Source organism: Pagrus pagrus (assembly GCF_965226575.1).
Source record: "Pagrus pagrus genome assembly, chromosome: 18".
Classification (NCBI taxonomy): domain Eukaryota; kingdom Metazoa; phylum Chordata; class Actinopteri; order Spariformes; family Sparidae; genus Pagrus; species Pagrus pagrus.
Window position 1 is genome coordinate 18,950,831 of NC_140202.1, and position 24,847 is coordinate 18,975,677.

The 24,847-nt window shown below is 42.1% G+C and overlaps 1 protein-coding gene across 1 annotated transcript; it reads right to left on the bottom strand.

Annotated features, from left to right (window-relative positions):
* Positions 1–3,237: 3,237 nt before the first annotated feature.
* Positions 3,238–24,525, bottom strand: ddhd1a (DDHD domain containing 1a). The gene is made up of 13 exons (XM_084380863.1): positions 23,248–24,525; positions 21,101–21,277; positions 11,595–11,723; positions 9,930–10,077; positions 7,014–7,123; positions 6,589–6,695; positions 6,240–6,502; positions 5,240–5,315; positions 4,933–5,082; positions 4,603–4,667; positions 4,329–4,501; positions 3,650–3,847; positions 3,238–3,564 (listed from the first exon to the last, which is right to left on the bottom strand). The coding sequence occupies exons 1-13, from the start codon at positions 24,041–24,043 to the stop codon at positions 3,377–3,379; spliced, it is 2,580 nt and encodes an 859-aa protein (XP_084236989.1). The 5' UTR covers positions 24,044–24,525; the 3' UTR covers positions 3,238–3,376.
* Positions 24,526–24,847: the final 322 nt, after the last annotated feature.

The window sequence follows — 24,847 nt, forward strand, 5'->3', positions numbered from 1 at the left end:
AAGGGTTTTCTTGGATGTTTTAGACTTCCGTATTATTTTTTGTTTACATACGACCTTTCGTAAGCAAGTTACAGCCAATTATTTATTATTGTTTTTAATTTATTGACCATATAGTCCAAAAAAGTTCAGAGAGTAAATAGAAAGGTCATTAAATCATAACAGAGGACACTGAAGCAAAGGTGACTTGTTTCAGAGAAATATATTATCCATTGAAAATGAACAACAAAAGTAGCTCAGCTACAACCATTGCCTGTTGTCCCAGAAGAAGAAACTACATGGGTTTTCTTGACGAATCAATGCAATAGATAATGGTGGTGTAAAATTATTTTACTACGGAGCCCCTGAATGCCCAAACAAGACAAAAAACTCTGCTTTACTTGAGTTTTTAAAGCATATGGATAGAATTAGCAGTTCAAAAGTAATTAAACGTTTCAGAACAATAGATATTTTTAGCCGCCAGCAGCTGTCTCGGTCTTTGAGGGTTAATAATGGCTTCAAAGTGGTGTCAACAACAGTGTTACGAAACATGTAACAGCAGACATTTCCCTGATGCTTATGGTGCCTTTAACAAGAAAAAAATATCGTCATCATTCAAAATGCTGTGCGTTAAATGCTCATATAGTCAAAAGTACAATGTATCTTGACATTTTGTTTCTTTTGTAACAGGCAAAGTGAGTACAGTTGAAAATCTGTGCTTGAATCAAGAGAATGGAAAAATTTCACATACAGCCAAATCACAGAGACTGGCAGGAACATTGTTTTTAACAAGATGGTCTGTCCACACTCCTACAATATTTGCTGTGTCTGAACCCGCACTGTGTGACTTCAAGATGGAGAGGCAACATGGAAATGTCCTTGTATTTTGCATTACATGTCTAAGGTCTATAAAGTAAATGTCATGCCTGCCTTCCAAGTAACGTGTTAAAACTGCTTTCTGCATCTAATGCAAAACATGCTCAGCACAACAAATAAAATCAACAACGGGCTTTTTTCTTAAAATTTTCTGTGCAATCCATAGCTGATGAACACTTTCATATCCCTCTCCCTTATTTGTCCCTGCTTACTTCCCGGTCACCTATCTGGTTTCAGAAAGTATGCCTTTGCATAAGAACGTTAAAACCCAATAAATGGATTCCAATCAGTGGTGGACCAGTCAACAGCCCTTGATTGTGTGGAACAGTAAACCAGCAGCTTGCACCATAGCAAAAATAAAAATAAGCTTGTTGATAACTACAGCATTGTAACAAGCAGGACACAGAGAAAATTTGACACTGACAAGAATCGAGTCTGTCACATGTAACTAACCCCAGAAAAATCTGATTCCATTTCTTCATCCATTGCAAATGTCTTACAAATGATTTGAAATCCACAAACAATCACATGTGGTTTCTTCTCAATAAAGACCACAAAGCAGTTTCTTAGATGTGTGTTGGCACTCTCTGCAATGTCTTCTTGTTCATTCAATTTACGATTAAGTCCATGCAAATTGAGTACGTTTTCTAACTTCTGCTGGGCGTGTTTTTTCTTTTTCTTTTTTTAAAAAGGACCACATTTGACAGGCATACGATCCATCATTACTGGAGTAATTTTGTTTTTATGAACTGCTCTGACAAAGCGAAGGCGTAAGTCATGACAAGCAGCAAAAGTTATTATCCGTGAACAAAGTGTATGATTTGCTGCCTCCAGTTGTCCACATTTGTTTCTCTTTTTGGGAGTAAGTTTATCAATTAGGCAAGGACACATCTAGTGTGAAAAAAACACAAATTTAAGACTAAAGAAAACCTTTTTTTCCAACACAGATAAAAACACAAGCTGACATATGCATTGCTCAAAAGGGGCGAAGTGAATTGGTCACGAAAAAGGCAAGATTCAATTAAATTTTTGTGTGCAACGTATCATAAATAAAAGAGCAGCTACTTTCACCTTTACCCGAGGGCAATTTCTTTATCATAGGAGTTAGCCTTAGCATTAGTAAAGCCGAGTAGCTAATAAGCGAGAGACACATAAATGTTATTTGGCCGCAAGTTTGGATCCCATTTTCCCAAAGATGAGATCTGGGTTGTCTGTCCACAAGAGCCTGAAAATCTCTAGGAAAAATATTTCTTTTTTTAAGAAAAAATACACCACTGATTTCATCTAGATATCAATATAAAGATATAGCACAGAAAACTCTCTCCATAACATGTCCTTAATATAGAAGTATGGTTTGTGAGTGAGGCCTCTTGTCTTTTAAATGACATCACCAAGAGATTTTTAGACATAAACTGGATGCATAACTAGACATGTCTTGCCCTTGTTAAAGAACATTTATATGCATGTCATGATACATGTGGCTGTAAACCTGTGTGTTAACGTAACATGGACACTGATGATGCAATGATCAGCTGTAAGAGACATTTTGTCCCCGGTCCTTTAACAAAAAATGGACTGTTTTAGTTGACTGTGTAAAATATAAAAGTGGAGTTTAGTTCACGTTTTCTTTTGGTGCATATCTATGTCAAGAGTCAAACAATGTTAAAAAGAGGCGAACATAAAAAAATAAATAATAGTGGAAGAAAAACAAACTGAAAATAGCATGTTTGTTATGTCTGTCTTTGTACTTCCAAAACATTATTAAAGGGATAATGCCCTACGTTTTTTAAGAAAAACTAAACAGAAATATTCTGCATGAACAATAATATTTGGCTAATTTTGAAAGGCATTGCATTTGCTTGTTAGCATTAAGTTTCTTTTTAGATGTAGTACTCTATTTTAAAGATAAACTTCTGTTTTGTGACAATTATATTTCTCTCTCCTTGTAAAAAAAAAAAAAAAAAACAGAACTCGAGGCCTCAGTGACGGAGGGTCAGGCAAGTGTGTCACAAGGCTCCAGAATGAGTCTGATGGAGAGAGGCTGGATGTAAGCAGTGATTACCAGGAGAACGTTTGGACACTTTATCAACAGGCTGTTTAAGGTTCAAGACTTGGAGATGAAGTTAAAGTTCTCTTCCTCTGGGTGCAACAAAATCCATGCATCCAACTCATTAGTATCATATTCTGTGTTTATATGTAGCTCGTGGTCATACTGGAAAAGGGTGCACCTCCTTAGGGGTTCCTTGTCCAACACTGTCACCCTTAGGGTGTGCAATTGTGTACAAACTACACAAAAAGAGACCAAAATGCACGTCTTGGAATTCGGTCAGTTGGTCAGTAATTACTCCCAAGTGTTAAAAGAGCTGGATCACAGGGAGCTTTAGGTAAAGAGATGATTAGTGTATTTGAGAAGTTTTTGTGCATGAAAAATAAATGTTTCTTTTTGTGTCTCACCAAGAAGATGACCTCTTCAAGGATATAAGACACCATTCAAGTGTGAATGTGTTGTAACAAATGTGCTGCCTCAGTCCGGGTCTGGAGTATCTTCTGCCAGGTCAGACGTTGGCGTCTTCTGCTTGTATATGAAGGTCAACAGGAAGAGTGCGATGTCATGTGAGACCCAGTAGCCTGTGTGTGAGGTCACTGCTGACCAATAGCGACTCTCCACCAGACCCTCTCGGAGCTCAAAGTCGATGCGCCGCTCCAGTTCCACTGTAAGACACAAAAAGAGACATTATAATACCCTCACATGTGAGACTTGACATTGTTTAGTGTCGGATAGGTCAGGTGAACTAACGTGAAGTGTCAGCAGTGGGTGAGGTGGGTCGAGCCATGGTGGAGAGGCCGTATGCTGACTGGCTTTCTGTTCGCTTCTGCTCCTCTTCCTCAGTGTTTGACCCTCCGTCAAGACCTAAAGACACTGAGGGCTGGCTGTTGGAGCGAGAGAAACGTGAGAAGAGGATGCCTCCAATGCCCTTCCCTATGCTCGCCGCTCCTACGTTGAGTGTGGATAGTGAGAGAGAGAGAAAAAAAGAGATATGTTGGATGGGATGTGGTTCAGGACAAGAATGAAATACTTGCTTTTGTTTCTTTTTTCAACTCTCTAATTAAATGTATTTAACAGTCTAGGCAAAGTGTATGAGCTAATATTTCCATCTGTCCACATGATGGCACTGTTGACATAGTGCTGTTGTCAAAGTGAGCCTCTCACATTACTACAGATGATGGACCTCACTGGAAACAATCGATTTCACCTATGAAATGAGGCTATCTGCAGAGTAAAATTGATAATGCTCAGCTCTGCATTAGCCTGAGTTTAAATTAGGGTGTCTCAGCTTTTAATGTATTTTATTGCCTTAGTTTTTACTAGTGACTAGCTGGGAATGAGACTCTTCTTCATAACGGACTGTTCTAATTATGTACACCATCAGAGCCAAGTGTGGACAACAAGTTGAGAAGTGATGGTAATGTCTTACCAAGTATGCTGGCTTTGCCCAAACTGGTTATGGACTCTCCATAGTGTCTGCGGGGGAGGACAGGAGACGTGCTGGGGCTGGGGATGCTCTCAGTGTCAGATGTTGGGTCTTTGACTGGGTTCAGGAAGGTCGGTCGGACCTCATCGTAGGATGTGGGGTTAGTGGCACTACACCTGATAGATAAAAAAACAAATATTCAGAACATACATACAATCTGTGTGTACAAACAAGGGATAACATTAAATGTCATAAGAGGTAAGATTCATGTTCTTACCAGTGTATCTGAACAGGGGCAATATTGCTGTAATGTTTGAGGATGAGGGGTTCCAGTCTGTAGGCCTGAACAAAGAAATAAAACTACAGATAAATGACTGAACTTCTGCACATTTTTAATGTAAACAGTGTGAGTTACAAATCTGGTTCCTGTTAGCAGAGCACAGTGGAAAATGGCAAGTCCAGTAAAAACAGCAAACTCCTGTTTATAAATCACACCCTAAATGTGTGTGGGCTAAAAAGAAACGACAAATGGAAAAGATGACTTGCTGTCATAACCCTGAGTGAGAGACAGCATCTGTAACAGCTGGAGCAATCAAGGGGGACTGACCACAGGGTCTGTGGGGTGGAAGACATTGAAGAGCCTGCTGCAGATGGCGGTGGGAAGGATGTGGTCCTGGTGGCAGCTGGTGCCGGGGCGGATCCCTCTCAGGGCCAAGAACACCGCCAGTGGAGAGCCCATGCAGAAGAAGTTTTCCACCTGTGAGAAAAGGTGTAAAGATTATATAAACATCCAAAAAACTAAAGATACCGAGTGCACAACAGCGCTTCTGTCCTAGTGCTGCTGTTAAAAGGTAAACCACAGTCTACCACCACAAAGACTTGCAACATGTACACATCCACATAATGGATCCTACCTTAAATTTGAGGGCTGGGGGTGCTGAGGGTTTAGAGGCCTCCAGTGTGAGGAGCTGATTTTCCAGTTCTCTTAACCTGAAGAAGAAAAGGATATAATTTAATCAAGGCGTCGACAGGTATCAGACATAAAGGAAACTAGACAGAAGTTAGATAAAGGAAATTAGATAACATCTGTGTGGCAATTAAGACGTCAGAAATTCATATTTGAGCCTATTTAATTACATTTAAGGCCTAAAAACTGAATTTAAGACATTAGAAACTGCAAACATCCCGTTAATAAACTAGCAAAAAACTTCAGCTTCAAAAATCAGCTCATATAAAATCGGTTTTTGATGTCCCACAGTGCACTATCATACCTTTTTCTTCTGATTCTCCTATCCTAATGTTCTCTGAGTGCATGTCCTTAAGCAACCATAAAACAATCTTAGTACCACTCACAAATGAGAGGCCGCTGGAAAAATGGTTGTTGATCTAAGGTAATGGTGCACACACTAAATGATAATGCACACACAGGGCAATGGGTGGTGCAGAAGAGATATATTAAAAGCCTTGTCCTTTCAGTACCCTTCTGCTCACAAAACAAACAGGAATCACAACTTTGCCACCTGAAAATGTAACATGAGAAGAGCAGCACACACTTTATTATGTGTGCTAAAAAGGGAGATAATTGCTAGGTGTCGATATTGAAATAGAAGAAGAGAGTGGCTCCAAAAGGTATAGACAGCTTGTAATGTTTGCTCACATTAAAGAGAGCTGATGGTAAATTAGAAATTTGTCATAATGAAGTCAAAATTAAACATGTAGGCAGTTCATTTGTTAGTAGCAGAATACTAACCAAACTCACTACTGCCTCAAATGACCATGTGTTTTAATCAAGAGTCTGTCTCATGCCTCCCTCAGATCTCGACCTCTTTCCTCATAAAAATCTCTGCAGGATTCTTACGGCAGTCCCTGAGGCCAAGTTAGAAGTCATTGAAGATCTATATTAGCAAGCTCTACCTCGTCCTCGTGACCCGCAGCTGCTCTAAAAGGTGCCTCTCCTCATAGGACATCCAGCGCAGGTCCAGCTCCTCCTCCACAGCGTGATGCTCCTGCAGACAGAAGCGCACGGGATCCCATCCCGTCATGATGTCGTAAGTGATGACGCAGCCGAGGGAGTGGGACACGATGGACACTTTGCCTCCCTTCTCCTCAAACTCAGGGTTCCGGGAGCAGAAAAGTGTGTACAGTCTGTTTAGCTCTTGGGTTAGGCCCTTGGTAATCTGGAGAGACAGGCAGTGTATATGTTTTTAAGGAGAAATGGTGTCACAGAGAATTCTTCAGGTGTCTGGGAGCATTCAACACTCACCTCATCGCGGTAAAGGGGGCTGTTGTAGTACATGATGTCCATGGCACTGCTGTTGAGAAGATCTCTAAGTCCTCTCACTTTGTCCGGTGTTATTGAGTCTACCGTATCTACAGAAACAAAGCACCGATATCACAGTTTAATGACGAAGCCTGTAATCAAACACAATCAGTGTCCACTTTATGAGTTACACCCATAAAACCTGATGCAAACTAATGCAATAAAAGAGATTTGATTGGTTTAAGTTAGTCTGTGACATGACAGACACGGTTCGTCCGGGCACCAAAGGCAACTTTCCAAACGGTTGTGTGTAACAAACCATTACAAAACTGCCTTACGAAACTATAAGAGTGTGGAGAGCAGCAGGTAACCGGTCTTAACTGTAATCACTGTTCAGATACAGACTAAGATACTAAGAAGATACTTACCTCCATCCAGTGCAAGTTTGGAGCGCCACTCGACAGGCAGGAACTCCACATGCTCATCGTTGTGCTCCGAAAAGTGCTTCTCCTCCATCTTCCTCACACCCTCCCTCAGCCTGAAAAGACACGATAAAGCCCACGGTGTTTAGTTCTGGTTATATATTAGTTAATGTGCCCAAACATTAGAGAGGGAGTACCAAGTGCTTGATTTAGAAACAATGTCACCATCACATTGTCTGAACAGCAGTGTATTATAATGACAATTACTGAGTGCATGAGTAACTTCCTCTACGTGTATCCGGCCTTCCTACAGACTGACTTGGGAGGCTGTGTTTGCACTTCTCTCACACACTTTAATGACTGTCGGGAAGCGAAGAATGACGCCCATTCTACTGCTCACTGATGCAGCAGCTTCCCTCATGCAGCACACACACAATGGCTGCAATGTTACTTGTCCTATATGGGGCAGCATTAGCTCGCAGGAAAAACACTAACTACACAAAGAGAGGGAGGTTGAGGTAGGGCGTTGACATGGGTAAATGGAAGCTGAGAGAGGCTTTTAGGTAACTGGCCTGTAATGGGGCAGCTAATGCAGGTTTTGACTGGACTACCTGCAGGCTGGTGCGTCTGCAGGGGAACTTAAATGCTCAGAGGGTTGAACGCTACGTTTCAGAGCTTTCAGTGCTGCATGCACACGGATTCCCTAGCTTTTAGTCTGGCATTAATTGGGCTGTGAGCTTTGACTTCAAGCTTTAGCTTTATTTAGAGCACAATAATGTCCTAAACCCAACACAATTCCCTCTGAGCTGAAATCAATTCAGGATCTAAATAAAAACAAAACAAGGAACTTGCTAGAAGTGTCAGCTTGATCGTTCCTCTCATTTGAGGAAAGCATGTACGCTGTAATCCACAGGGAGCTGGTAGTGAGGCTTAAAGTTCTCTGCAGCTTGACTTGGTCTACTTTACCTGCTTAGCCGGCCTAAGCTGCGGGCTGTTGCCAGACGATGACTTTGTGACACAGAGACACACATGGCTCTGGTCTGCACGCTCTGTACTACTGCCTGTAATGCTCATCGACCAGGGGCCAGAGCAGTGGTGCCATTCAGGGTCACATATATCTTTGCACAGACCATCACATGAAGACAGAAAGATGAAAAGGACTGTTTCTGGCTTAAGTGTTCATGGTATAGGATTTTGGGGGATATATGAGGGTCGGATCGCAGAAATGAAATATAATATTCAGAGTTATGATTTCATTAGTGTGTAATTACCTGCTTTGGTTAGCTTAGAATGAGTTCACCATGTTGCAACAATGGATCTGGATACAGTGTCGGAGGTGAAGCCCCATTCATACATATGAAAGCTGCTCAGTGGCACATGAAGCCAAAAACTCTGAAATTACTCTGATCGTACGCATTGTGCGGTCCTAAACTTCCCTTTTAGCCCTCTACTAACTGGAAAGGGAATAAACTATTAAATCCAATTTAATGGTTCAGCTCTCCTAGAATTTCACAATGTTATCAGACCAAATGGCTCAAATATTGATAGTGGAACGAGTCATTTCACAAGGGTAGTGATGCTCACAATGATAATCCAGCATTTTACAGTCCTGTTAACATCATAAGCTTATGAGAAAAAAAATCTTTCTGGACTAATGTGCATCTCATTGTAATTACACGGTTTGACCAGTATATCAAATATGCTCAAAACCCAGCCCTGTTCCTTGGGGCATGGTTGCACCAATGTTTCTACAGTAGCTTAAAATGGACAAACCAAACCATGGTTCAAGAAACAGTCTTTTGTGTTTATCAGCACTTATGAGCTGCAGCTGGTGATAACTTGCTTCATCAGGTTTCTCTTTGCAGCTTCCCCATTGTTGCCACAAATCACACAAATATTTGCTAATGATTGAGTTTCTTATGATAACATGAAGCCTTCAAGAAGCAAAAGGAAGTCGATGGGCTGGTTAAAGGATCAGGTAACACGCCAAACTGACAGCTTTGGTTTTATGTGCCAAAACTGTGAGATATCCATCTCTGAAAGTTGTGCCAGCACATTAATGAAGTGGGAGGAAATTGACTTTTGTTTGTGTTGTGTTGTTGTGCTCATACACATTGAGAAGTTATATTTGGCACACATGAAAGTGCAGGCTTGAAAATGTGGATTAGGTTTTTACGGTAGGATAGCTTGCATTTAATCTGGATTTTTTACACAATATTAGGATGCAGTGCTTTTTGGTTTCCTACAAATATTTTGCCTCATGTTGTGTTGCATATTTAGCTCTGTATTTCATTTTGCTGTAAAGCCTCAATGAATGCAATGCATCAGGCAAATATGTTTCCTTGTTCCCTTGTGTTTTTCTGAGTTTCGGAGCATTGTGCTCTCTTGGCCAGCATACTGCAGGCAACTTTACACTACAAAGTATAAAGTGGAAAAACAGCAGGAGAAGACAAAGAGTGAGAAAGATTGAGGGAGGAGGTGAGAACACCTCATAACAAGTTATACACTTATACAACACACTAGATATTTTGAATTACAAGAACCAGCCAGACAAGTTCTTATCTGAAACCCATTGTCAGTAAACACACACAAAAAAATGCTACAGCACTTCATAACCATTTAAAGGAACAAGATATTATCATGCTTTTGTGTCTGTGTCCTTACAGACAGAAGTAAAAAGCACAAAGTAGGAAGAAGTGCGATGTCTATAATAGCCACAGGAACAGCAGAATGAGAAGTGTGAGACAGACGGAAGAGAAAGGGAACAAATAAACTTTTTGGCAATTCAAACATCACATCATCTGTGAATGTGAATACATTTAAACCTGCCTTATCACCTTTACGGATTCTAATGGAATGGGAAGACAACATTTTATGTATACAAGCAAATCCTCAAACAAAAAAATCATTTTAAAAACTCACATTCCAGTGTTTTTAATGATGCGTCCCTGGTCCATCTTCTGTCCAATCCCATGAACCACAAAGACAACGTGTGTAGTCTGTGGAGGTCGGTCCTCAGGTGAGGCCTCCTCAACATAGCCCCGATGGAGCCGTGTTCCACTGCTGGAGGCTAGAAGGGGACAGAAGACAGGATTGGGGTATTGCGTATTGTAGCTAGCTGTTTGTTTGTGATTTTTGTAACGTAAGAAAATTAATAATAAGTAATAAGAACCAAGTGTTTAAGTATTTTCGGTGCTGTATTTTAAAATGAGCACATTTCCACTACAAGGCTATAAATATCTCAGAGATGTTGTTTCAGTAACGCGCTGTTCTGAGTCCAAAGAGGTCAGTAGGTGAGACATGAAGTCCTGCTGTGACTGTAGCCTGAGTCTCTGATGCTGTAATGTGCCTTGAGGGTTGAGTGTGTGTCCTAATTTAGATTCTGTAGTCTGGTCCAGTCATGCACTGTGCGGCAAGGTGAGAGGAGCCAATGGACTCAGCCGCTGTCTGGATAACACTAAGGAGATTTCCCATCACTGAGCATCTGTGTGTCAGGGGAGATTGAGACAATCAGAGCCAACACCTCCTCTTATAATCTGCAAGCAGAAGATGAAAATGTACTGTAGTGCTGGGAAATCAGATGGGAGTCATCCATCCAGATCAAACACTGGATATGGGGTCAAACTCTTCAGTTACACTTGGGCCATTTCATTAAAGCTAGCCACTGAGAATGGCAGATGGACACTGCATGATTTTCTGGGCTAATCCAGTTAGCAGACTGAACTGTACCCAGCCATGTTTAAACTGTTTAATAATAGCAAATGACAGCACACTGAATGCAGCAGTATCATTAGTGATGTGCAGGGAAGCAGTGTAGGTTTTTTAGCCATGCTAGGTCTATGGATGGCAATGTTGGTCTGTTGTCGTCTGTCCAACATTCTGATCCAGCCTGGATTATCTCAGCAACTAGTGCATGGATTGCTACGAGTTTTTGGTATAGACACTCATAATCACCACAGGATGATTTGTACAAACTTTGGAGATCCTCTGTTTACCTAGCAGCGTCATCAGGTCAAAATTTAACTTTGTCCAATATCTTGGTTTATGACACAATACCTGCTAAACTAATTACATTCCCATCAGCTTCAGCTCTACTACTAATTAGCAGCTGTTAGCAAATTAACCTTACGAGTTGTTTCAGAGGGCCACGGTGTGATTATGAAAAGATTATCTATACATCTTGATGGATCAAAACCTTGATCTTCAATACATGATTTATTTTTACCTCTGCCAAGGAGGCTATGTTTTCACCCATGTCCGTTTGCTGGTTAGTTGGTTTGTCAACATGAATACACAACTACTGAATGGATTTCCTCGAAACCTGAACGGAGGACGGGACTTAGCCAAGAATAGACCCCATTTATCCGTTGGTGCGGCTAGCTTAGAAGATAAACACGACGGACATACTTTACGTCCATTATGTTTCACCATCCAATTGGTCAGTACAGTAACGATTAAGGCCAGTTGTTCTAACAGTGGGTTTCATATTGATTCAGTACTGATACCAGTACAAATACACATGCACAGTATGATCACGCCCCTGTTTGCCCTTATTAGACGGATAATGACAGTGTGTACATTACAAACCTTTGGAGAAGCCCAGTTTCTGGGTTACTGTGCGTGCAATTTTGGAAGTGGTGGCATCGCTGTAGAGGTATACTTCATCCACGCTGTGCCAATCCACATGGGTCCGACTCAGCTTCAGACTGTGGATGGCTGTAGGAGGGCAGTGACAGAGGAGTGAGTGAGTGAGTGAGTGAATGAATAGACAGAGCAACGTGAGGAGGGCAGGTGGTGTGGCAGATTTTGCGAAGAGTAGGGAGAAAAAAATCAGGGAGGAAAAGGTTCACCGACACAAAGGGTTGTGATTACACATTTCAAGGCAAGTACAGAGAGAGAGAGTAAGATAGTAAGAGATAGAGAGAGATTGAAAACATTGTAAGAATTATCCCAAATTGTGATCATCTTAAATGCAGTACAGAAAAGCCTTAGTCTAGGATCGATCTACCGGTATACACAAAGCTCAATCAAATGCACTCTGGAGCATTGATCTGCAGTTGGAAAGAAAAACACATCAAACTATCGCACACCACGATTGCATATTTCAGCTCTTGCTCGTCTGTCCTGCTTGCACATGATCATGGTGAAGCCATGTTACACTGCTGACTTCTAAATTTTCAGTTCAGTTTTTCTCCATGTTGTTGTTTCAAAGTGTGACGCAGTGACGAGGGCGAGTAAGAGCAGAGGTATGACTAGAGAGGAGACAACGTTTTCTCCAGAAGCTTGAAGCAGTAAATGAAACTGGTTGACTTGAGAGTTATTTATGTCTCTGCAGCATGTCCTTTAAATGTACGGTGCAGTCAAGTTCATCTGGATGAGATTGGTAGAAGACTTTGGCATAGGTCCAGAGCACAGCCATGGCTCTTTGTACTGCTCTGAACCAATCTGGAGATTAAACCCCTTTAAGGTCAGGGTAAAGTACCTGGAAAAATAAAAATGTTCCAGATGACCATTTTGTTTGCTTGGCACTCGTAACAGCATAGTTCCACAAACAATGCAAAATTAAATGCTAGAAGATGTTACATTTGACTATGGTGTTTTAAGAAGCAGTTGGGATCCAAAGACTTACTGAATGTCAAAAGGTTTCCTCTCTCCACTTGCCATGTAAGTTAATAAAACAAGATATATAGCATGTGTGTTTGTGTGTCACATGGTGGAGTTAAGATGGGCCTCTGTGGCCGCCTGGCTGGCTAATTTCTTCATTGGACAAGCATGACCATGGGTAATACAAGGCCAAGCAGCTGTTATACCTTAGCTGAGACCAGTTTGGTTGAGGACAAAAAGGAATGGCTATCTCTACAGGACATGGACATGGACCGGAAGGAGGGTTTGTCACAAGGAACATAAGTGTTGGAGTAAAGGGCACAAGTTTAATGAGGAATAACAAAGTCTAGGATGTTGTTTTTTTCCTAGTCAGATAAAAGAATAAAGCTCCTGAGGAGCTTGAGGTGAGAGATATAGTTGCAAACACAGTTTCCTCTGTTGCATGTTTCAATTGATCTTTAAAGATTCTCAAATAAAACCACTCAACAGCAAACATATGCTTAACCTCTACCACCACACAGAATATCACTAATCATCTAGTTTGGCTTCATCTTGAACAGTTTAAAGTGGCCTCCTTTCCTCATCTACCTCATGGACTCAGAGGACAGTGGCAACTGCAGTGAGACCTGCACACTGTTATCATACAAGGGTGGATGGAGCCACTTCAGACTGTTGAGCTTTATTTGTAGCAACTGTAAAACAGGAGTCCAGAAAGAACAGAAACTCTGTCAAATTTCTCAATTCAGCTGGCTTTATCAATATAAAATATTAGTTTGTTGGGATTCAGATTAGAAGTGAACATGTAGCCAGCCAGATGAAGTGGTGCTTAGGGGTTGTGCAAGGACGCTTCCTGTTTTACAATGAAAGGCAATGCCTTGTGAAAGGAAGGGGATCAAAGTGTACAGAGGAGCTGGCAGTCAACCAAGAGAGGTTGAAGGGTTTACTGAGGCAGTTCTCTAACACTGCTTGGGCGAATTACTGAGGGACACAACATGGAGGAGAGGGCTAAAAAGTAAGGGATAAGGGGCAAAGAATGTGACCGGGAACTGGGCAAACTATAGAAAAAGAGGAAGAGAAACAAGGAAATTGTGTGTGGGAGAGTTTGGGGAAGATGACTGAAGCAGAGAGTTAAAAAGGAGAGGTGCAAGACATAAAAATAAATGGACTAATCACATGTACAGTGTGCAGTGATGCTGGTCTAGGACTCTGAAGGACCTTTTCTGAGCTATAGCATGATGAATATATCAGTTACTTTCCCAGTAAGGCTTTATATTGAGGTCATTGTAATAAGCATTAGTTGTTAGGTAATAAGACTAAGAATAAGTCCTTTAAGATGCTTATTCAACATGTTTATGCTTTAATAAGACTATTTAAGTGTTAATAATGCATCGTAAACATGTTTAAAAGCTTAAAAGACATAAAAGGTCAGTTAGTCAAACTCAATAAATTAATAATAATAATAAAAGGTTTTCATTGACGGTCTTAAAAGGAGAAGTTGATATTCCGTCATTATCTACTCATTCTGTGGTCGATGAAAAGTCAAGGGAAGTTTCATAGTCCACAGAACATTTCTGGAGTTTCAGCAGTCGCCTGAACAACTGAAGTAGACTTGTTTTAAAAAGTAAAAAACCAACCAAAAAAAACCCCCAAAAAACAAACAAACCACAAAATGGCTTCATACAGCTCCACTGGCATTATTCAAGTTCCTGTAAACACTGAGATCCCAAACTGATTTGAAAAGACAAATCAATGTTGGATCTTTGGGCTTCTGGAGACATGAATTACGCTGGTATGGAGCCATTTTATATTTTTACGTTTTAAAACAAATCCTGATCCGCTTCAGTTGTTTTGGAGAATGCTGCAACACTATTTTGCTTTATTTTTATAAGGACCTTATCAGCTATGAACTAACCCTGTATTAGGGGTTTCCCACCTCTTGTAAGGAGGAATCGGACAAAAGTGGGATGTTGAAGTAACGTAAGTTAAAAAGTGTACTACTTAGTCACAACCCAGGTAGTAAAATCACAGGTCTCTCTTCAGATCTACATAGGCTTGGATTTACTGGGAGTGTACACTTATCTGTTCAGGCTTTTTAACAAGGGTCAATACACCCAAAACTAGGACAGTGATGGACCTCTAAGAGGGCGGCTCTCCGCACCATGTTAGGGGGCTATAGTAAAGACCCACAATAGCTCCTCTGTTCAGCTCATCACTTGTGCTTGGCTCTCAACAGAGAGCTTTGTTCATTGCCCTTAGAGCGAGAGCTGGTGGTTCATTAATGACGGTCATACTGCCAGAAGGGATGAGAGAGAGAAAGCAACGAGAGAGAAAGTGAGAGACGGGGCTGGAGAGATAAAAAGGGGGAAGAGAAGGGTGGCTTTTTGAGGACCAGCTTATTTATTTCACATCCACTGCTATAAGGGGTCCTGCCCCAGTAGTGTCTACTCACTATTCCACCAAGGAGATGAGAGACAGATGCAAAGACTTCCTCAAAAAGCAGCAACAGCAGAAGTACCAAACTCTGGGTCACAGCACAAAGGAAGGAGTTCTAGCAACTAGGCCCAGTTAAGGCTGCAATGGAGAACTGGGAGAGCAGCCAAATCCATTTTAATACAACCATTTCTAACTGAGCCTAGGTCTAGTTCTAAATATTGAGACTGGACAAGTCCGAACCACAACAGAAAGGAAAATCTAGTTCCATGGAGGACCTAGGGTCTACTAGGAGAGAGGATACAAGCTAGCAGCATCTAGGACAGCAGAAATAAAAAAAACAAGAACGTGGTATTTTACAGTACCTTGGCAGCGTTTGCGCTTGTGACATGTGGTTCTAGCACTCGTCTGATATCCACTCCATTTGAACAGAAAAGGGAGGTAGAAAGGGGGCAGGTGGGAGAGAACTAACAACCAAGAGAGAGTGAGTAATGGCCATTACTCTGGTGTCAGTCACACAGGCTACCGCTGTCATCACTTTTCAACAGGCCCATCTATCAAGCAGCGCTGCTATCAGGTTACCACTTCAAGGCCCTGGACACAGAGCCAGTACTGGTTACTGACAGGACCTGGAGGCTAAGTAATGCTTAAGTAATAGGCCAGTGTACATGTAGGCCTACAACTCAAAATGCAGCGCTGCTTGACATACGCCTAAGATGACCGAGGTAGCATTTGTTTTACACTCATTACAGAAATCTATTGTCGTCACTGTAAAGACTAAACATGTCACAAAGTTAACCATTTCTTATAAGTGTATGTGTGTAACACACTGCTACTCTAAAAGACAGAATAAGGGGAAAACATTCTGCTTGTTAAATACTTCAATATAGTAGGCAGAAGCTTTTTCCCACATAATACATGACTGAAATAAGAAGAAAATAATAACTATTACTGTATTTACATGGGTCATTTCTGTATTTCTAAACCTCGGCCCTATATGTACATGTTTTTGGGTGCAAATAATTCATACGTACAAAAAGCTTTGGAATGGGTCCAGCAGATTGCCTAGATGGCAGCCGTGACACGGCTACAATGCAATCCTTTGGGGCAACTGACAGTCAAAGTTACGTCCACTAAAAGTGCGTCTTTTCCCACTGACTGGCTGAGGTTGTTATTTTAAGTGCCTGACAACATTACGAATCAATTTCTGCTGAGATGTACTTTTCTTGATAATTACAGAGATAATTTTTTTTTTTTACCAGAAACACACGTCTCGCTTCAGGAGAAGTCACACAATGTGAGTCAGGGTTGGAGAGGGAAGTTTGGAGTTTACCTAGAGGAACTGCAAGCAAGAAGTATTGGCTAAGAATTTAACTGATTTTTTCTCTCTGTCTTTGTTTTGTGTTTCTGGTGACAAAAAGGATCTCATCATCCAACAAACAGGTCTGTTTCTGCAGGACCCGTTTCCATATTGTTGTCAGATACTTACAATCACAACCTCAGCCTGTCAGTGGCAAAAACTAGCACTTTTAGTGGATGTAACTTTGACAGTCAGAGGTGGCCATTGCAGGCGTGTTGCAGCTATCAGCTAAGGACCGATTCCAAACTTTTGGTAAGTATAAATCATTTACACACCAAACCATATACATATAGGGCCAAACTTTAAAAAAACAAAACGAAACAACGCAACACCACTCTATGACCAGAAATTAGTGAACATATTCAGACCTTTTGCAAAGAAGTGAAACACAAAAAACAAACACCACAAAAGTGTAAAAGTTCCTGGAAGTATGTTCAGTAGCATTACTTCATTGTCACTTACTGTCAATAAATAGTGTAACAAAGAAGATTTTATTACTCTTACTTGGAGCTGTAAAAATAGAATATGCAGTGTGGTTCAAAACAATATTTCTGTAGGGAAAACAATATGCACATTATAGTTATTTATTGTAGCTTAATAAAAGGAATAAAGATGCAGTTGATGGACCTGTTGTAATTGTGCTTTCCTGTTCAAGTAACTGGAGTCCTCATTTAAAAGTGATACAATTGCGGCTGTGAATTATATTTAATATTAACGCAGATTTAATCTTGTTTCAATTACCAGGACTAAACGATGTTTAAATCCTACACTGACAAGAGGTTTTTCACATTGACAATAATAACTTGACTGTGTTATGAGGTTTGATGGCTACCACATCAAATTTTATTATCCACTTGAAAAAATGAGCTCCTTGCAGCAGCTTTTTGTCGATCAAATCAGTCAATCAGTTGTAAATGGACGTCTTGATCAGACAGGTAAAAAGACCTCCTCTGCATTTGTTAATCAAATCGGCGAAGTCCACAAGTCTCAGCTCAGCTCTGACTTAATCATTCCTTCCGTGATAACACAGACATCAGACTTGCGAATGTCAGCAGTGTCTCCCTTAGCAGAGGAGGAGGAGGAGGAGAAACCTGCTGAGTGCACAGGAAGTTTGTTTGCTGTAAAAGCTATTAGTGAAGTCCATCTGGACATTACAGCGCATATAGATCCATTCAGAAATAGGTGTTCCCTAATGACTGCAATGTCTACTTTACAGAATCCTTATAAGGATGTACTGAGGATCAATTGATCTGTGTGATAGTTTGCAGTTTATGACCATCCTCGGGGGTTTAGATCACACTGCATGACTTGTGGTCACTTGTTTGTACCATCACCTTTAATTTCCAGATCAGACCAAACAAATCCAGGGAATTCTTTACAATAAGCAGCAGGTTTAGACAAGCTCATGCCGATTAAAGGTGAAAGACTCGACACACCTGATGATTTCAAACACATATGCTGTTTTAAACACAAGCCACGACCAAATCTAACATCACACAAAGACATAAATAGATAAAACATGAGAGCTTATTATTAGATGAGCAATTTCCGGTTCTTCTAAGCAGTGTCTTCCAAGCCTCAGGTGCTGGGTAAATACATATGCAGCTGAATATGTAGCGTACACAAACCAGTGTGTCTACCTCAGAAATACCAAAAGTGTTATGCTGACAGATGACACAGTGCCCAGCCTGCTGGCTTTATTTTTCCTTGACGTCTGTGATGGCTGGCAGACTGGGACACACCCAGTGAAGCCACACACCCTATAGTCTTCACCACAGGCTTACTGCACTGTACACATACGCAAACAAATCGGGGAAGCTTAAAGTGAGTAGACGGGATCCTCTAATCCTCTAATTAAATATTTCTTTCGTCCTCTGAAAACTGCACATGACATTTTCCTCAGTATAGCTTCAACATCCAACAGTGTCACCATGCTGATTAGAAAAAAATATCTCCTGATCAAAGTTGGCCTATCGAAAGTAGAAGATTAAGACAGTTTATAAAATCGATAGACTGCGATGCCCCTGAGGCCATTTTAGCCTCAATAACTGATGTAAGAGCTGCGAACACCTCTCTGATACCACAAGTTCACAATCAAACATCAGCAGTCACTCTTAATAGTTACAAACAGTAACACAAAACAATTTGTTAGGGATGATGAATTTGTGAGGGAGAGTAAGAAGATTGTAAAAAAATCTATACACACTTTAAATGTTGATCAGGCAAGCTATTTCTGACTGATTTGTGAATTTGTTATTTCACAAAAGCCATCAAATCGCCCTCATTTCTTCTGATAATGTGAATGTACCACTGTTCATGTATGACTAAAGCACTAAAACTGATCTTCTTTAAAATCTTTCTTTAGCAGAACACACCCGTGAGCAATGTTTACTTCTGATTTTGCCTTTAGGATTCCTGAATAATAAGTAGAAAAGCACATATGGATCATGACAGAACAGGACATTATGTACATTTTGTCCTGCCCACACTGCGATGCTATCACTGGATGCTCTGCCTGCATAGATAGCACGATAGTATGTCTCTACCATATGTCTCGTGCTTTCCTAACCTTTAGTTTCAGCGAGCTACTCAGGCCCAAGGAGAAAGAAGAGAAAGGGAGGGGGAGATAGCAGGAGAAATGTGTGTACTGCAGTAATGTCACAGCGCACGCAGCTCACTGGCTTCATGATCCATTTATCTATTGTAATGCAGTTCAAGGTAGCCGACTTACAGCTCCTAGTGCTTAGGATTATTGCTTCCAAGATGAAACACTCTACTGTAAAGGCTCCCTGTAATAAAGACTGAAACAGCGGGAATTAACGTGATCTATCACTCGCTTTGCTTTAACGCTCTGCTAAATATAGGAGTGGAAAACAATCTGCCAGCAAAGACAGCAGGAGGGTATCAAGCAGATGCTCGATTATATTTCTAAGTTCCATGCATTAAAGGAACATGTACAAATATCACCAGCATTGGATTTTAATCACATATGTTGTAAGCGTATGTACATATCTGTATGGGGAGGCTGTGGCTCAGTAGGTAGAGTGGTCACTAAGCAGAAGGTCAGTGGTTCAGTGCCTGGCTTCTGCAGACTACATGTCTGAGTGTCCTTGGGCTTTCTATCAGTATGTGAGTGCGCATTGGTAGCTTTTGCTAGCAGTGTATGAATGTTTGTCTGAATGTGAGAATGCTGTCTTGTGTTATAAAGCGCTTGGAGTGGTCGATAAGACTGGAAAAGCGCTCTACAAATGCAGTCCATTCACATATTTTGCACTATATAATAGAATTCTAAGGCGCTATTCAACGTTGCAGCTCACGCACAGGAGAAGTTAAGGTCATATGATATATATGTCGTGCAACGGAGGGACCTCCAACCAATTTGCCCTTGTGCTATAATTCACACACCTGGCTTGCAGATAATCTAACCATGATCCCTCTGTCCTCTGTGGCTGTTTATATACCCTCTTCCATGTACAGGCCATTTAGTGCCGGTGTGTACATGTACACTATTGCTCGCCTACAGTTTTGTCTCAAAACTTCTGTGAGTCAGTTCAGGTAGTGTTCCAGTAGCAATGAGCGTATAATAAACGGGACGACGCAAAGGATCAAGGATTAGTACTCAAGTATATTCCAAACCTTGAAAACAATGAGAATCAAGCATTTTTAAGACTTTCAAGACTGCTGTTAATAGCAAGTTAACAGTGACTAACAGTCATTATGCGGGCATTATTCAAATACAACTAGTCAGGGTTAGAGGAATTAAAATTATTCGATAAATCACTGTGCTTCATTGATTTATGTGGAAGATTTACATTTTTGCATAATGTTCCAGATTGGCTCGGTGATGTTTTGATGCATGTTTCTGTGTCTGTGTGTGTATAACACAGACTAAACAGTTTCTCTTTTAACTGCATCTTTTCCCTCTGCGCTCCTTTCTATTTATCTGCCACATTCACACACCCACACATTCATCACCAGTGAAGGTCCTGTGGATCTGGCTCCCTTAAGGAGACTGCTGAATCAAAGGACCTCTTTCTTATTGCCTTTCACAGCTAAAGTGTACTACATTTCATCTGTGCCAGCCCCCTGCCAGACAGAGACGTGCCAGAATGTACGAGCTGCACCTGCTTTACATTGGGAGCGTGACACGACAAAACCTGCGCTCACGTGAATGGAAGCACCTGCGTCATTCATTTCTCTTGACCGTGCACCGATACTACAGCGGGGCACAGCTGTCACATCATTCACCGTTTATGACTGCACAATGCTTTTCGTCTAGCTTTATCCTGAAGGCAACGACTTTACTTTTAAATGGAATTTATTGCTAATAACACCTATGGGAGCATTTCAGTTCCTCACTTCCCTCACACAGCACTATAAAAGGTGTTCTTTTACAAGATGCTGCCTGCCTCGGATAAAAAAAAAAATGCTGCAGGGTTGGAGAATGCAGCAGTAAAGAAGTCTTCAATTGTTTTCGTGGAGTGAGCAATAATGTTTTAGCCCTCTATTTAAACTCCCACACTCTATGAAAATATTCACCTTCAAATCTAGTTATAATAAGTTAGTAACCATGTTTATTTTTTCAGATTTTAGTTACCAGAACAAATACTTCAGTGGTGATACAGTTTGAAGCTTTTTCTAGATGCCGAGTAATCCCTAAAGTAATACTAAAACATTACCCTTACTCCCGTTCTCTCACCATCTTTGCTATCGACGGTCTTGACCACCAAATCCGTCTCGAAGGTGTCCTGCATTTGTTGCCCGCGGAAATGGCTCAGGTGCTCCTGCTCGATGAGGTCGCTCTCCTCTTCCTCCAACGGGAGCCAGGTACCGTCGATAAACCACTGGCCTCTCATGACTGGAATGTGGTCTTGTTCTGTGACACAGTGAAAGATAACATGGATGTACATACAAAAAGAGTGACTTCGGTGTGGGGACAGACATTTTGGAGCAAGGCTTCTTCCACTCATTTTACACTTTGATTTGCTCTTTGCCTGTTAAAGGATCCCTGTGGAGTTTTTGACCCCTAAAATTGTTACGCAGCTGTTTATTCTATAAGTGTGCGCTTGTTTATGACGCACATACACAAGTGTCTGGATGAAATGGTGCATACTCCTGCCAATGGTTTCACACTATTCCACTAATCTAAAGATGGTAGTAAGATGCCAAGCTATGAAGCAAAGTGCCAACAGCAGCAGCAGGGAAGAGCACGACTGCAAGCTAGTAAACATGGATATAAGAAATGTGGATTAATACACTTTTAAACATCAGTTTTGCGAATGTTCTCATATTAAGTAGGGCTTGAGGATACGCACTATTAAGGATGGGATGATAAAAGGTTGTTGTTGTGGATCATGATTTAAAAAAAATACTCTCAATGAGTTCAGCGTGGTGAATTTTTATCATAGGGATAACAGTGAATTGAGATGATCGTGAATATCCTCACGTCCGTGGACTTGTAAAAGATGTCTATCTCGCTGATGTACAGTCCTGTATTTGTTTCCTGTTTTATTTTTAATTGCCTGAGCCTGTCAGCATGGCTGAAGGCATGGGTTGCACATTGTATCCCCCACATGAGTGAAACAATAGTCACTTTCTAGTAGTGCATCACTTAGCTTTTCAGAATGAGTTTTGGCCTACTTAACACTGATTTCCATTTCACTCAACAAGTCTGGCAAATCCAGGAGGGCCGAGTCTCAGAGGCTTATGGAGCGAGGCCAGTTTTGATTACAGTCTTGAGTGAAATTATTAACTGAATCTCTGGTGGTGAGTAAGATTGTACTGGCAGTGTAGGAATACTGTCTGACACATGAGCATTTTCTTATCTACAGCCATAGAGGCCCACCACAACGCTAAGATAGACACGCAGGACAGACACATGATAGAGGCTCACAGTAGGTACTATTCACTCATTTGTTAAGGTCTGTTCGGAGAAGATAAGTCTTGTCATGGGAGAAAAGTGACCTTTTCACTTTGTTTGCTGTGTGCACATGTTTAAACCTACAACTACTACAAATACATGCCAACACACCGAACAAATCCTTCCTTTTTTTGTATTTCAACAGATGTTTTACTCCCTGGATTACAGTATATAAACATCTCTCCTCTCCACATCTCCCATTACATGTACTGGCCTCTCTCTCTCTACACTTTTGCAAACAATCTCTTCTTGTATTAGTTTCCATCTCCCATGTAGTGCATCAGGGTCTTCAGTGTTAACATAACACTACGTATAGGCCGAGCTGTGAAGGCACAGCGAGGGCCTGAGCTGACTACAAAGGACTTTTTCATCCACAGCATGAACGTTCGGGATAAGAACTGTTTCTCGAAATGTCACTTGGCGTTAACCTTCAAAAAGAACCAGCTACCCATGAACCCTTTCATCGAGGTCAGGTTTTCTGAGGCGTCTATAGTGACCGCCTTCATTTGTCCACTGCCCTTTCCTGGAAGTATCCATGAATTAGTTAGCACGCATCAGCTCAGGCCAATACTGACTGACTGACTGACTTCCTGGGGTTGTTGAGATGTCCAGAGAAGAGTAAGTAATTACTTAGCACGTGAGGAAAAACTGCAAAAACAATGCAGGAGTCAGCAAGAAAAGATGAGTGAATGATTAATGAGCTGCTAGTTTTGTTTGCCTTGTGAGTGGCTGTGGGTCATTAATCTGCATGCTGTCAGCCATTTATGCTGCAGAAATATAAAGTATATATGAGGTAGAGGGACTTATTGCATATGGACATGCACTCAGTGCTGCAGCCAGTGAGTGGAGCAACATCACTTGTGACTGATGCAAAGCAATAATATGGCTTTACAGACATTGATCACCTGATGTGTTGTGATACTCACGCTTCCAGTAAACAGGATTGCATTCCCTTTCTTTAACATCCACTTCATAGAGCCCTCCCCGCACACAAACAGGCTCGACGTTGATTTCAATGCTGTCAGGGTCCCTCTCATCAGAGGACACGGTGGATGTGTCCAGGGAGCCCCGGCCTCCGTGCACACTGCTGGTCCTCGTCTCCACCGGCACCGCGCCGTTCAGCCCTCTGCTCTCCACGCCGTTATTGCCGCCGCCCTCCTCCTCCTCACCGCTGCCCTGGGAGCCTGCCGCCCCGGGGTTCAGCTCACAGTACTTCCGAAACATACGCTCGATTTTAAGCGAGTCATGCCCGAGAAAGGGCTTCCAGGTCTTCTTGTCCTCTTTGTAAAACCACCGCACCTCCTCCGGACCGAGCTCCGTGACCACCTCGCTGAAGCGGTGCCTGGAGCTGTTGGACCGCGACCTCTTCCTCCTCTCGAACAACGGACCCGCGTTGTTCCCGTCGGTGTCGCTGTACTCCAGGGAGCCGCTGTCGAGGTAGGCTGGCGGGGAGCTCAGGTCGAACAGCAGCCCGCCCTGTGCGCCGTGGTGTCTGGCGGCGTGGAGAAGCGGCAGGTGTCCGTCCAGTCCCGGCTGGACCGAGGACATCCCAGCCTCCATCGTCTCGTCCATGGGGCTCATCTCGTGACAGCACGGGAAAACATCGCTTCCCAGCGCCCACTCCTTGTTGTTGTTGGCCGCGTCGACGCTGACCGGCGAACCTTTACCGTCCAACGACGAGCTCAGTGTGGAGGTCTTGGTCGTAAAATGGAAACTGCTCATAACTATCCGAGCGACCCAAACCTCGCCACCTCCTTCGCCTGTCACCTCACCCGAGGGACTGTCTCAACATATTTTAAACACTAACGAGTGCTTAAAAAAAATGACAAATTAAAGTAAATTAAAGCCGAGCTCGCGCCGCATTTCCTTCCGTACGGTGCTAGGCATCTGTCGCTACATCAGCTTTGCTAGCGAGCTAAGCTAACGATGCCGGTTGGTTGCATAGGTCCGCTGCTAGCTTATTAGCAAGCCTGCAACGTTGCAACCGGAAAACCTGTTCACCTTCCTCCTCCACCTCTGACTGATATAAACCCCAGTCAGAGCAAACTTTCCTGTCAGCGAGTCGCTTCGGTCCAGCTCGGTGGGAGAAACGCTACAGCCGCAGCACTTCGCGTGTTCCGGGTCTCTGTGGCATTTTCCGATTCATTCGTTGTCCAAACAAACCTTGCAACAGCGACAGACAAGCGCCGCGGCGTGCATGCGTGTTGTGCGGCTTGACAGCTGACGCACAGATCACGGGATTCAGTCACGAACGCGCACGTAGAAGGTGCATGACGACATGTTTTGTTTTTCTATCCCCCCCTCGCTCGAATAATGCGAGCTTCTGGTTGCGCGCTAGATGGAGACAGACTCCGATTAATGGTCACCTGCCCCTCACAGCGTGCAATGACCTGATCTGACACTAGAGGGCAGCAAAGGCCTACTCATTGTAGTCCAACATCCCAGCTGGCCTGCTTCTTTTAGAGGTATTACAGTGATTTTACCTTAAGTGCTGCAAACTTTCTAGTCACAGGAGAGGACCACATG